At 45.3% G+C, this 14,487-nt stretch overlaps 1 protein-coding gene across 1 annotated transcript in view; it reads right to left on the bottom strand.

Annotated features, from left to right (window-relative positions):
* bcorl1 (BCL6 corepressor-like 1) overlaps window positions 1-14,259 on the bottom strand; it is a 20,349-nt gene extending 6,090 nt beyond the window's left edge. The window contains exons 1-8 of the mRNA XM_020591375.1: window positions 12,713-14,259; window positions 7,082-7,167; window positions 4,357-6,969; window positions 3,913-4,069; window positions 3,108-3,578; window positions 2,015-2,202; window positions 1,485-1,751; window positions 1,208-1,374 (exon numbers count right to left, since the gene is read on the bottom strand). Of these exons, the coding sequence (XP_020447031.1) occupies window positions 1,208-1,374; window positions 1,485-1,751; window positions 2,015-2,202; window positions 3,108-3,578; window positions 3,913-4,069; window positions 4,357-6,969; window positions 7,082-7,087 (3,869 nt within the window). The 5' untranslated portion in view covers window positions 7,088-7,167; window positions 12,713-14,259. The remainder of the gene's footprint in view (window positions 1-1,207; window positions 1,375-1,484; window positions 1,752-2,014; window positions 2,203-3,107; window positions 3,579-3,912; window positions 4,070-4,356; window positions 6,970-7,081; window positions 7,168-12,712) is intronic.
* Between the last annotated feature and the right edge of the window lie 228 nt (window positions 14,260-14,487).

Genomic DNA, 14,487 nt, shown 5'->3' on the forward strand with positions numbered 1-14,487 from the left:
TGTGCAGTGGGAGCTTTGCAGGGGATTTCATTTTCCAAAAATCAAACCTGAAGGGATTTTTTTGGTGCTCTGGCCTTCTGTTCAGCAGTATCCACTGTAATATACAACACTTTATACATTTTTACTTGTTTAGTATTACAGTTACAGTATCCACTATTACACAACTTACACAAAATCTTTATCCGTATTGTTTGATTAAAAAAAACTGTATTATCACATTTTCTCAGACAACACAATTTTGTGATTTTCAGTCTGAATCAGTTTGACCTTTTGTAATTGTGTTGAGATATTTCATGGAATTAGAAGCAGAATGGGAGGCAGAGCCTTTAGCTATCAAGCTCCTCTCCTATGGAACCAACCCCCAGTCTCAGTTCAGGAGGCAGACACCCTCTCTACTTTTAAGATTGGACTTAAGATGTTCCTTTTTGATAAAGCTTATAGTTAGGGCTGGATCAGGTGACCCTGAGCCTTCCCTTAGTTATGCTGCTCTAGGCCTAGGCTGCTGGGGGGCCCCATGCTGCTCTGAGTTTCTTTCCCCTCCCCTCCTGCTCTGCTCTGCTCTCCTCTCCTCTCTCTCCCTATGCTTCTATATGCCTCCATTACACATTACTAACTTTGTGTCTCCTTTCTCCCGTAGTGTGTCCTCTCTCTCTCTCCCTGTACCTTTCTGCAGGTTGCCCTGGCCCTGGAGCTCTATGTCTCTGACGAGCAGTCACCGGCCACATCGACCTGATCAGTGTTTGATTGTTGTGTCTTGTTGCTTTTCTTCTTTTGTCTCTCCTCTATCCACTCACCCCAACCGGTCGAGGCAGAAGGCCGCCCACCAAGAGCCGGGGTCTGTCGGAGGTTTCTTCCGTTAAAGGGAGTTTTTCCTCCCCACTGTCGCCAAGTGCTTGCTTAAGGGGGATTTGTTGGGTTTTCCCTATGTAATAATATTGATAACAGTAAGGTCTAGACCTTACTTTGTAAAGTGTCCTGAGATGACTTTTGTTGTGATTTGGCGCTATACAAATAAAATTTGATTTGATTTGATTTGATAATCTTCACTTAATCATAAAACATGACTGCTCAGTGAGTATATCACTATCTGTTCAGGGCGTATTGTTTCTATAAACAAATCAAAGTTACACTCAGTACTGAGAAATGTATTTCATTTATTTGTACCCAACTAACCACGACTCGTTTATGATGTACCATAAAATCTTACCGTGTTCCATCCTGGGCACTACAGTTGACATCTGCACCGTGTTTCAGCAGCATCTGGACAATCTGAGTCCAGCCTCGAGAGGACGCCTCATGGAGAGCTGTGTAGCCAGCGTTATCGCGCCGATTCACCTCCCTGATGTCCTTTTCAAGACAGTACTGAACGACATCCTACAGAGCATCGGTGGGACACATAGACAGTCACATTAACAGATCTCAGAGGTTTACTGCAGTTAAAATCATGTCAGCAATTGTGCGTGACTAAACAGGTGGGGTCTTACCTGATAGCCTAAGCGGGCAGCACGCTGCAGCAAGGTCTCCCCAGCATTTTTATTGACAATCAGCCGTCGTACCTCTGGAGGAACAGGTCTTTTGTGTCGTGACTCTGCCTTACTGCTTCTTCCAGGTGAGCCTTTCTTACTGGATGGAGGTGATGGCAAACATTTTGGAGTGGGTGGGGGGCTACCTGTTCTTTTTGTAACAGCACCATCATCATCCAGGGCAAGTGAGGCGCCACGCTTGCCCAAGCTGCTGCGTTTGGCCTTACTCTAAAATACAGGTTTATTGATTAGAGTGCTGTGTGAAAAATGGAATCTCTTGTAATGCAATGCCAAGTTATGGCAACAGGTTTCACTTATCAAAGACATGCGCTGCATAAAAGCAGCTGCCGTCATCACTGTTAGGAACATGGTATGTATTTAGCCACAGGGGGGCACTGTAAGCTAATATATTCATGGTACCTTGCTCCTATCAACCCTATATGACTCCGAATGAACTGTAACCAAACAAGCAGCATCAGCAAGTGACTTACCTTCTGTTCATCACTGTCACATAAGTGCTTGCTTTTGAACTTTCTCTTCCCTGAAGGCTTGTCATTGCGCTCCGAAGACACCTCGCTCTCCTGATAGCGCACCGCTCCGGAGCGAGTAAACGAGGGTCTCCGTGAAGGAGGCTCTGGACTGGGGGCAGTGGGACTTGGGCACTGATCTACCTGTGGATCTGTGATGACAAACTGGATTGGAGATTATACTGGGTTATATCAAACAGATGAACAAACTGAAAAGTCCACAAACAATCTTAATATTTTTTATCCAGAGTTAGAGGTAAAATGCATCAATCCACATTTATGGAAATTGCATTACTCATCATGAGCCTTCACCATTTAAAAAAATTAACATAACACAAACACGTATCTATACATAAATGTACCCAATCTTTCATCAGCTAATTTCTGTTTCAAGTATTAGGTGTGGTTTGACATACCCATCCTTATCATGATGCAACCTAAAAGCTGTAAGTTTAGCTGTCCATCTCCTCATCAGAACAGACCTAACAAAGTGTGTTCTACAAACAACGTTAGCCACATGTCAAAACTATGCATTTTAAATCACTCAACTGTCAACTTAGTCACTTGACATTGTGCTGCTGTAGAGCTGGGACTCATTTGTCAGCTAACGCTAGCTTTCAACTAGAGAGTGCGTTTTGTACAGTTTATCACAACCAGGCATTGGTAGTTCACGTCACAGCAAAACAGGACTGATGGGGCAAAGAGCGATAACAAGTGGTTTCCAGTGTTAGTTTGTTTTGAGTCCCAACATACCCTATAGCAGCTGAAAAGAAATTTAGTGAAGTGCATTTAACAAATGTATTATACAATTAATCAATTATCAAAATAAGGGGCAGTTAATTTTTTGTTAACAAACTAATTAATAGCTCCAAGTGTAATTGAAATTTTCTGATTGTATAGAATACTAAGCTGCTTCACTCAGATTTGAAAGATTCATTCTTTAACTTCTCAAACAGTTTTTGCCATACCTGTAAATAACAGCTGCACTTCTGATTCACACTTGGGCTGAAAACAGTTAACTGAAAACTTTGCTGACCTATGGAAAGAACCTGCGTACCTGCTGGAGTTCCACCGTCCTGCCTCAGTGAGTCCAATTCTTCCAGGCGCTCTGCATCTTCCAGCTTTTCTTTCTCTGTGATGTATTCGCCACTCTGATACTTTTTGCTACGACATCGCCGGCGTTTCTTATGTGCAGGTGTGTCACCCCCTGAGCTGACTGTCTTGCCCTTGCCCTGGTATACCCGCTCCGGCAGGGGGTTTGAGCGAGGCCTCCCTCTTGGACGGCGAGCGAGTTGAGTGGGAGTCATAGGAGGTGTCGGGGATATTGGGGGAGGAGGCATTGGTGGTGGTGGAGGGGAAGGCGTTGCAAAGCCCCAGAGGTCAAGTCGAGCCTCATCAGCTCGCCGTCGTCCTCTCCTAAGTCTTGGGAAGGAGCTCTCTATAGTGTCGGTGTCCTTACTGGATGTAGCAGAGCTATTGAGAGAGACTGGCCTCTCTACACGCTGAGGACTGCTGCCGTTATCTGTAACTGATTAAATCACATTGGATTGTTACACATACACACCCGCTTCTATGCTTAGAAGTGTCACTGAGACATAAAACAATGCCTTCCACACACAATGTGAAACATTTTTTCTGTTTTATATACACAGCCTACCATATTACTCAGGCTTAATGCAGGCTATTTACCCCCAGAACTAAAGCTATGAGTTGCCCAGAGTCATCTGACTACAAGTTAGACAACGGTCTGTACACGACTGAAAGCATCATCCAAATTATGACAGATAACTGAGTACGCTACAAGAACTTTGAATGGTAGTAAAAGTCAGAGGATTGATTATAAAAAAACACAAAGACTATACCTGGTTTGTTGGGGGTTGGTTGCTCAGCGTTGTTGGAGCTGATCTTGTCCTTTGCAATTGGCTCGTTACTCGGCGGGGAAAGTTTTCCCGCCGATAGACTCTGCTCCAGCCCAGGGGCAGATAGACTCTGCTCCAGCACAGGTGCACATTTCTTGTGCTGAAATGCACAGGGGATAGAGTGTATCGGATGCTATTGATCACAAAGCTTTCATGGTGATGAAGAGCACGCAACAGACCCACAATGAAACCTTTGAAGCGTAATCATCAGTCAAAGATTAATCTTATGAAAGGAGGCTCTGTATGTCCTATTCAACTATCAAAACTTTAGAATTTTTAAAGATGAATGACACCTTAATCATTTCCCTGAAGTTAGTGAAAGGGAAAAAAACAAGAAAAGTGCAAAGACCTTTTGAACATTAAAACTCCATACACAAAATAACTTACCTTCTTCTGGCAAGACACTTTGGCTGGACTGTTTTCTGCGTCTTGTTTTTTCTTTCCTGCAGCCTTCTTCAGTGGCTCTGTTGGTGGCTTCTCCTTTGCTGGCTCCTTAGGACTAGTTTTCTTTTGCTTGGTGGTAGCAGCTTTTGCTTTGGTTGGTGACTCCTCTTTGGCTCGGTTCGTTTTCTTTTCAAACTTGTCACCTCCTCCCGCACACTGGCTTGTAAGAATAGATGCCACCGTGCCCTCCAGTGTTTCACTGGGAGGACTGTCTGACGCCCCACTTTCTTTCTTCAGTAGCTCCCCCTCTAACACCTGGGCTAGTTTGCTCTCCATCCTATTCCCATTTGCTGATGCATTGCTCCCAAAGAGATAAGACTGGCTAGCAGGTTTTGAAGAGCCTTGCTTCACTTGTAGTCCCATGTGTTCTACATGACTGGTGTGTAGCTCAGTGTTATTCTCCAGAGGCTCAGCGGTGTACACCTTCTCAAGTCTTTTCATAGCTTGAGTTGGATCCCCTTGAGATAGCACACCAGGCCATTTTTCCACCGACCAGTATGGTGGGTACTCATAAGCAGAAGAATGTTTGGATTGGGTGTCACGGCTCCCGGCGAGCGGATTCAAAACATCAGATTTTCTTGATGTGACAGGTGAGGCTTGAGTATTACCCTCAGCTGCCAGTGCTGTGGTTTCAAGAGTCTGCTGCTTTACAATGGATGCAAGGTTAGACAAGGGAGACTTTAATCTCTCCCACTTATCATCCTCATGTTTGGAAGGGCTATGATGAGCACTCATGTACTTAGATCCTTCTGTAACTCTGCTGCCCTTGGTCTTCGGAGATCCTTGTGTGACCTTTCTCTGAACAGACGAGGCTTGATGAGGAACGTGAGGAGGCTGTTGCCAAACCGGACTGACAACAGTGGTAGAGTATGGCACCGCTGTTTTGCCAGGTGCAGATTTCTGATGAATCTGAGTGCTGGCAGAGCTTGACAGGGCAGTTGTCGGGGCTCCTTTAGAGGGACAATTCGTAGCTATGGCTGTGCTGGTGTTTTTAACATGCTTGACACTGTAAGCATGTTGGTTGCCCTTCATCAGAGAGGATGGCTTCTTTCCTCCTGAGGCCAGATGTTCCCCTTGGTCAATTATAGATATAAACTCCTGCTTTGCAAAACTTTGAAATTCATCAGCAAAAGTCCCTTTTCCATCTTTGCCCCGCAGAGTTGAAGCCAGTATGGGGCTAGCCACACCTACATAGGTTCCAGGAATGTTTTTTATGGAGTCTTGTGAAGATCCCTTACCCCAGGTTGGTTTGGGCTCTGGAACCTGGTGATTCTGAGGCTTATTTATATGCTTTTGATGAGATCCATTCCTGTGGGTATTTAGTAAAATAGGGTATTGCACAGATGAGTTATAAGTTGTAGAATGAGTCCTCTTTGAGTTCAGAAAATCTCTCTGATTTGACTCGTTATTATGTGGCTCCATCACAGACACTGGGGGGTCATTTATGCATTTTGGACGTTTGGATTTAGCAGACAAATCAAGAGGGACATCTCTTGGTTCAATTAGGCAAGCGGTGTGTTCCTCTGAAGCAGAGGACGAGGTTGTTTTAAGAGAGCCCATGGTTGTCTTGTCTATGCTGTTGCCTTTCTCCACATGGTTTAGCAGTCTGCTCTGAGAGGTGATGCTGGCCAGCGCAGGGCCACAACAAATGGCAGCAGTGGGAGATAACGTGTAATGGGTGGGTGCTGCAGAAGTTAATGATGGGTGCTGCAACGGTAGGGTGATAGCTGGTGAGGCTACCACTGAGGCTAAAGATTTATGCTCTCCTACATATTTGGAATTCTTACTCGATGAAAGGTTAGATTTAAGTTTTGAGGTCGATGTGCCTGGCTTTTTCTCTCCAGCTGGTGCCCGGCCCATAGAGAACGGATAGGGATAGGTACGCATGAGAGGTGTTCCTCCAACCCCTGAGCTTTGAGGCTGAATTTCTTTCTGAAACTGACTGGCTGTAGCTTCTCTCAAAGCTGCAATCTGACCCAGTGCTGGTGGAAGAGTGATTTTACAAAGTGGGGAGGAAAAATTTGTAGAAGGAAGGAAGGCAACAGGCTGGGGTGGTTTAAACATGGTAGAGCACTGAAACCCAGGTGGAACACTTTGCACAGCTTGGGTTTGCAGGTGTAATTTCTTGCTGGATGTCACACTGCTGTGACAGGGGTTGAGTGAGCCCTCCCGGCTGACTTTCACGCCACCTGACCACTGAGTAGCGGGGAAGACCCCAACACCGTCGACCTTGAGTTTAGCGGTCTCTGCCCCTTTGTCTGCTTTCTTCTCTGAGCCGGTGAGGGCTGAGCTTGACATCGGTGCATTGTTGGGCTGCTGAGGTGGAGAAAGCTCAGGGCTGTGGTTGTAATTACTAGTGTCCAGGCAGGCTTTCGCTGTCTTACAGTCTGTTGTTGGAGTAGTCTTGTTTTGCTGACTGAGGGTAACATCTCCTCGAAACTCAGGGGGCAGCGTCTGGGGGGGATTTCCCACCATACTAGTAGACGCTTTTTTTGGAGCACTGATCTCTCTGCTCACCGTGCCTCCATCCCCTACATTCATTAGTGTAGGATCCACCTGAGTAATAAGAGAAGTTCATGAGGCCAATGTTAATTAGACAAAAGGAAAGAATGTATATTCTTGTGATCTAACTGTAACAAAAAAAAAAAACCCAAAACAAAACAATTACCTGCATAGGTGTTTCTTCAACACAACATACCTCAGGGGGTAGCTGAGTCAGTCAGGTGAGAGTTTTCCTTGAAATACAGTGATATGCTGCCAAATACAAAAAAAGAAGATTTAATGTGATTACTGCTAGTGTTTCAATTACAGAAGACTCATTTAATCCTTGATGAAGGAATGAGACCTATTCTATGCATCAGTAATTGATTCAGAGTAACCAACACTGGCTAATTAAAAACTGCCTTTCTTTGATATGGGAGGCCAGATATGTTAGGCTACAATTTCCTCAGAGCGGGGAGATAATTCAGCTTAGCAGAGAGAAGTGTGGTAGACTGATGAACATATTTGTTCTGTTGTTCCCTTTGGTTTTATTTGTTGGCACACAGGGAATACTAACAATTTGTCAGAGCTCAATAACTCAGAATGTGAAGAGTTTACTAAAAACAGGATATTCAGCGGGTGAAATGAGACCTCATTTGCAGCAGGGAGGAATTATGAGCTAAGGGGCCTCTGGCAGACACACATAGAAGGTCACCGTTCCTAAAAGAGCAGGTCACCCCCATTCACTGTTAGCTGCCATTTTTTATGTTTTGTGATACTTTACACATTAATTGTAACTCTAAAATACTGTTGTTGGTTGGAAATATTTTGTTCACACAGCTGAAGAGAGGCAGCCTAAATCATCATTTACTGCTTGCAAACCAGTGATGGTAAGATGATGTCATGGGGTAGGACTGGATAAGTCTGACTTCTTCCTACTCCATTCAAGCATGTACTAGGTATAAGCAATTTGATATTGGATTATGTGTACAATCATGTGTGTTGTCATATCAACTGTCTTTACATGCTTGAAAGAATAAATCAAATCAAATCAAATCAAATCTTTAAACATTTCTGCCACAACAAATTCACCTTGACCCTACTCTCCGCAGATATCTACAAAATACTACAACTTACAATACAACATATTATAGGAAAATATTTTTTTAAAATTGGTTTCAAGCTGTCTCTTACGGTTTAGAAATCCCCACATACATCAAACTGTTCAAAGAAGGTCAAACATACAAGTGCAAGAAAAGCATTTTAAATTGCTTTACTAACTTTAATGCTGACATACTGCAGCCTACATATGCAGAGGGCCGTTATAATGAGAAATGAAAACAAAAATAATAAATTAACATTGGATAAGACTCCAAATCAGCAGATTCTCACTATTAAAGGGTCAGGATAACAAAAACATAACTGGGACGGCGCTAGCTTTAACTGAGCCCACTGGTTTAACAACAAGAAATTCTTACAACAATCACTTCACACAGGGGGTCTTGCTTAGGGGGCCTGTGAGCCCCTGGGCCACCTGGCCTGTCCTGGGTAGGCTGCTTCAGTAATCCATCCACAACACAATCAGCTGTGACTGCTCAAATGATCTTCTATCAGCCAGTGGCAGCCTCAGTGTATTGATTATGCACAATATAGTGAAACGTGGAGGTGGCCCACCTCAGTTAAAGTACACTTTTTATGTGTGGGTCATGTAGTGTTAACAACCATCTAAAATTAGACATGAAACTCCATCCATTACTTCTCTATTGAAAACTCACCCAGATATATTTTCACAACAGAACAGCCACCTTCCTCCACAAAACAATGCCAAGTATGCACATAATTACTACTAATAATAACCAAACAATCCATCTCATAGCTTGATGTCATCTGAAATACTCTCATATAGCTACAGCCCTTGGTATGTAGGTAGAGGTGAGCGCATCTGCAAGTAAATCAGACGACTACAAAAGAGACCAAGCCAAGAAAAAATATCGATGTCAGAGCTTTGGGGAGGGGGGGGATTGAAAATGTTCCACCCTGGAGTCGGTGAAAGATAAAGATGATGCACATAATGACTGACACACCAATCTCTGCTGGAATCTGCGAGCATGGACTGAAGGGGATACAGCGATGCAGATACCGCTCAGTGCAAGGAGGGTCTGCATTCATTACCGTACAACAGTTGCTTACAGCTAGTTTGTCTTTGTGCTCCGATCATACGCGGTCTGCTCCATCGCAACATCTGGATCCATCCGCTCTGATGTAGCCTAATAAATGTAGTATGCAGCGGGCAACACCGTTCGGAGGAAACAAAGTCGAGCCTGACAGCTTTGAGGAAAAACAGCCTCGGAGACAAAATGATTGTGCTGCCGGTCAGCTCACTGTCCAGCCCACGGCACAAAAGACACACGTCCCAATGTCACATCTGAAAAGCGCACGATGTGTTCAAAGGCACCGGGGCACTCACAAACATCACGTTTCTCCCCGTTATAAATATGAAACTCCGGGGAGCTCCGGGTCTCTCTCTCTCTGTCTCTCTCTCTCTCCCTCTCCCCCTCGCTGGAGATGGCGAGCAGTCACCATAATGAGAGAATGGCAACTGACTCTCAGGTGATCGGTCCATTCACTGCCCAGCACAGGCAGCCTGACTTCAGCGTCGTCTCAGCACCGTGCACAAGATGGGATACCACGTTTCTAGGTGAAACAGACATTATAGCAAGTGAGAAATGTCCCCCCCCCCACATCGAGTGGCTATCTGGGCTGTGTCGTACGAGCACAATGTGGCAATGTGTCACATCTCCGCCTGATAAGGTAAGTCAACATCAATGCAGAGCCACCACACACACAACACCGAGAGCCAAACAAACAAAACTCCTGACGACCATCGTCCAGGTCCATCAACCCTCGAGCACCCGACAAAGTAGCCTAACATTTAGTCTGCCGGTGGACGTGGATACGGGCAAATGATCAGTTTCGCCCGCTGATAGCACAGAAACTGGCTACACGGAGTTACTCTCAGATAGGAAAGAAGTAGGCAGCTGGACGACTAAACGAGGGGTGGGGGACATAACTTATTACAAGCCTGTGCTGCTGGAGTGGCCACAACAAGGGGGCGAACAATATATTTAACTCCATTGACCACCAGCAGCTCGGACTGGTTTTCAGCTCTGCGCAGCGGAGTCTCCGCGAAGCCCTCGCTCTGCTCCTGGTGGTTTACATGTTGAAGCAAGGCTAGTGTTCGGCTATTTATTCCGGCCGACCGAATGTTTAGTGATCCCGTCTCTCGTAATGGCCCTTTAGTGGACTGACTGAGCCACTTCGGCGCTGGAAGGTATTCACCGAGCCCCCCGACCTACCAAGCTTCTCCTCTCTTCCCCCCCTTTAAGACTCCCCCGCACGGCTCGCTTACGGCGGTGTCCAGCCTTTCGCCTCTGCCGTCCGTGGCTGTTCACTAATCTCGACGGTTTTCAGTTCTAAAAGTCCGGGGGGGCGGGAGGGAGGCAGGAGGAGGAGGGGAGAGTTTGGGGGGGTCGTCAAGACAGTCCGTTCCGAATCTCCAGCCTCCAGTCTGGTGGGAGAGAGAGGGGCAGAAGGGTGCACGGCGACAGCATGGGAGATGTAGTGCTCGGTTATCCACGCCCAGGATTAGACGCTGGAGAGCCTGGGAGGGGTGGGGACTGCAGGTACCGGCATGCAACGCGAGCTCCAGCCGCTCAAGGGGAATGAGGGATCGCGACCAAGAGTGTAACGGTGCGCTAAACTGAAAAGGCTTATCGGGGTATCGAAGTAATAAACTATATTTTTGTAACCAAGAGCGTCTCTGAGTGTCACTGAATCCGTCTTTGCTTTCCAGTGTCGCTCAGGTCAATTAACAGAGTCACGGCAGTGGGTGACGGTCGCTAAACGGTGTTGACGAAATGTAAAAAAGTGGGAGAGGTTTGGGTCCGTTGCACACAAGGAAGCAAGACTCGAGGTGTTGGAGACTGTCCAGTTGTATGCAGTTGTATGCTGCAGGCTGCAGACGGATGGAGTAGCTTGGAGAAGCATTTTCTGATGGTTTTTGTGTAGGTCTTCAAAACCTAGAGCCACGTGAGATGTTACCTCCTATGAAGTTTTTGTCATTTGTCTTGGTGACCTGGTTCTAACTTCACTGAAGCCTAACAAGGTTTAGCTTCAAATGCAGGGCCCCCAGCACTGACCTCCATCAACTCTGTGATATAGAAAGCCCTGAAAACAAAGAAATAAATTAATGTCCCGTAAATAATTTTGCTTACAAGGTGACAGCAGGTTGTTTGTTTTCACTGTATTCACTTTGGTTGATATAAAAGGAGCTGTAGGCCTAAAACTGTTTCCAAAAGAGTTAAAGCCAGGATTACTAGGTCTTCAATATACTGGCCCCAGATATTTACTATCCTCCAGTGAAAATAAAAAGCTGTGGCATGACAACTTTAGTCCCTCGGATGTAGATGGGTGATAAATTAAATAAAAATCTGGAATAAATGAGTGGAAAATGATGCTGGGGTCACTAATTCATGTACCAATTATTCTTTTTTTAAGGGGAAAAAAGCCCATTTTGACTTTCTAGAGTCGGAGGTGGTCTTCAAATGTCTTGTTTTGTCCCACCAACAAAACCAAAGACATTCAGTTTATTATCATATATGACAAAAAAAAGCATCAGTTCCTGTTATGATGTTTGCTTAAGAATAGTTACTGGTTTATTTTCTATCAATGAACTGACTAATGGTTGCAGCTCTAGGTTACTGACTGGCTTAATGAGTATGATATAGTGTTAATCAACGTGTTTTGGAAGAATGATGTTTCTTCCCTCCAACAGAGGAGCATAAGCTGCTCTGGAGACACTTCACTAAAAAGTCTGTTGGTCACTTTATGTTCCTTTAATTTGTCACCCATCTGCTTTCTAAATATTTTTCCTGATACTGTACATCCCAACTGTACTGAGCCTCACTGGACCATATGATTTGTCATTAATTTCAGTCAATTGACCAAACCAGGGTTTTGACAGAGTGAAGATATTTTGTCGGTATGAACACAGATCATCACAGATGAATGTGAACAGTAAGTGTGTGTGTGTGTGTGCCTCCCATTCTGCAAGCAGTGTGTGTCAAAATCACATTTCCTGTTATCAGGTCAGGTCAGGTTTTAACTGGAATCAGTCATACAATTTGGATAAAGAGTATTAACTTCAGTTTTAACCCTTAGTTCTGTGCCAGCTAATCAAGACAAGCTGGGTCAGTTCATAAAGGCCAGACATACAACATATAGGCTACTGACAATAATCCATACATCTCAGAGAAACTGCACTGAGTTTAACAGAGAAGAAGACGGGCTACCTTAGTGAGGTAACATGATATGCAAGTAACCTCTCCTGAAGGTAATATCATATTTACATCATTATCTTATTTGTAATAGAAGAAAATCTGCTTCCAACTTTCTCTATATTTGTCTTTTGAACAAGTACACAACCAAACACGAGTTCAGCTTTTCTGTAACTCTGACTTTAACCAAAGTGCTGAAAAACAATGACAACGGAGCTGTTAAGAATAGGTGTGGACCAACAGCTCATTTGTAGAGATAAGAGGTGAATGACAGCACATCTGCAACTTCCAGTCATAAACAGGCAACCAGAGTAAAGCATCAAATCGCTCTGTGGAGCAGAGGATTTGCACCTAGTCTCCCCAGATTCTCCCCTAGAGATAAACAACCACAGGGTATGTAGCTCTCCTTTTCCATAATCACATTTTGGCACGGTAGTTAAGCAGCACAGGTTACCCTGCTGTAATTAGGCCACTTGTCTTACCTGAATGCTGAAAGCAGTGCAGGCCTGCTGTTTACAAGGGTATCCACTCCTTTAGGCCAACAAATTTCCTACTTTTCTCAACACTTGTGGTGATGAGGAAATAACCGTGCACACACAGCGAGGCTGGCTCAAAGAGTTTGTTTACTAGCACGCACGATCCGGCTCGTTCCCGGCCACTAAAGCGGTGCAGGACAACGACCCTGTGCATCCGACGAGAGCAGTACGAGCAGAAACTATTTGGCCGCTTCCCTATCGCGGAGTGGATCGGTGTGTGAGAGAGCCTCTAACATGCCCTTCGCCATTCGCTCAGTAGCTAATGGCTGCGTGCAAGCAGCCAAATCGTTGACAGATGGCCAAATGTGAAATTAGGAAACCGAAAACACCGATCAGTATTAAGGGGAACGCCGGAGAGAACCGTGTAGGAATAAAGGAGGACTATCACAAAGTCGGCAGCTGACCCATCGCATTGTGTCTGAGCCGGGGTAACCCGGAGACCTCAGCGACCGCGCAAGAGCTATCCCGGTAGTGACCGGCTGCTTTGGCTTCACCAATTATAGACGAGTTTGGTTCACAGGCTCCACGTCGGGTGTCTGAAGCTGTGGGGTTTAAAAACTTGTTATAAATGCGATTACAAATCTGTCGAGCAGGGATGTGGTATTCCACACATGCACTACGATAACTGCGATATAGCGCCGATGAAGGCACGTTGTTGGTTTCGAAGGCCTGTTTTATTTTTTAAGTATGTCGTCTTCAAAGTGGGCATAGCTACATGGTCATCCATCTGCGAGTCATATTGGAGATTATCGACCCTATTTAGGCCGCCATGGTTTACGGCAGAGAGGATGTCCCGTGTAAGTTCGTGGTTCACCTGGTCAGTATTGAATGTCGAGGCTGGGAAGGCGACGGGGGGCGAACGTGGATCAAAAATCAAGCGCATTATTCATCCATCTTGGTAGAAGTGAGGAATTATTCTACAACAAACGACGGGAGGATGGCAGTCGATCACAGTCAAGGGTGATGTTCTCATTTGCCGGGTTAATGTAAGGTCCGATGCGCCATTCAGATGACGTTAAATACGTGTCTGCAATTGAAATGCATCACTTCTTATATAGTTGGAGTCAGCGTTTGGAGAGGCGACTGCATCCACAGCAGACCCATGTCATCTCGATACACAACTTGGTCTCCATAGCCTACATGTGACACGGTCCTATAATGCCGTGAGATAACAGCCAGACACCATCAACTACTGTAGCTCCTGCAAGACAACGACAACTGGAAAATAGAGATATCCAGGTCAAAGTTTGGCAGAGTTTTACTCGCCCTGAATAGCATTGTGCAGTGCCCCCTTTAATGCCCCCTGCTCGCCCGTAACGCCTTTGTTATTAGTAATCGCATGGTATTGCGCCGCCTTACCTTTGCGCTCCGAGCTGACTACTCCCACAAAGCCTGCACACAGCGCAACAAGCTACTGTTGTGTACACAGAGGCGTCCGTGCGGGGCCAGGGATGTGATTTTGAAGTAGAATGAATACAGAATGTGATGCTTGTCCGCGCATTCTTCCCTTATTGCCAGTGTTCGGTCTGCAGCAGCTGGAGATGAAAATCGCGCACCCTGGGTCCTAGCGCCGGGTAAAGCCCTACAGGTGAATAACAGGCCAGTGCTCTGGGGGTGGGGGGGGGGCAGTGTAGATAGTCCCTACTCGCTTCTAACAACGACTTGAAGGATATTAAAAAAGGTGTAAAATAAATACTGGTGATGAGGATATGCAATTTCAG

This window comes from Monopterus albus, unplaced genomic scaffold (genome assembly GCF_001952655.1).
Source record: "Monopterus albus unplaced genomic scaffold, M_albus_1.0 scaffold2.1, whole genome shotgun sequence".
In the NCBI taxonomy this organism is placed as follows: Eukaryota; Metazoa; Chordata; class Actinopteri; order Synbranchiformes; family Synbranchidae; genus Monopterus; species Monopterus albus.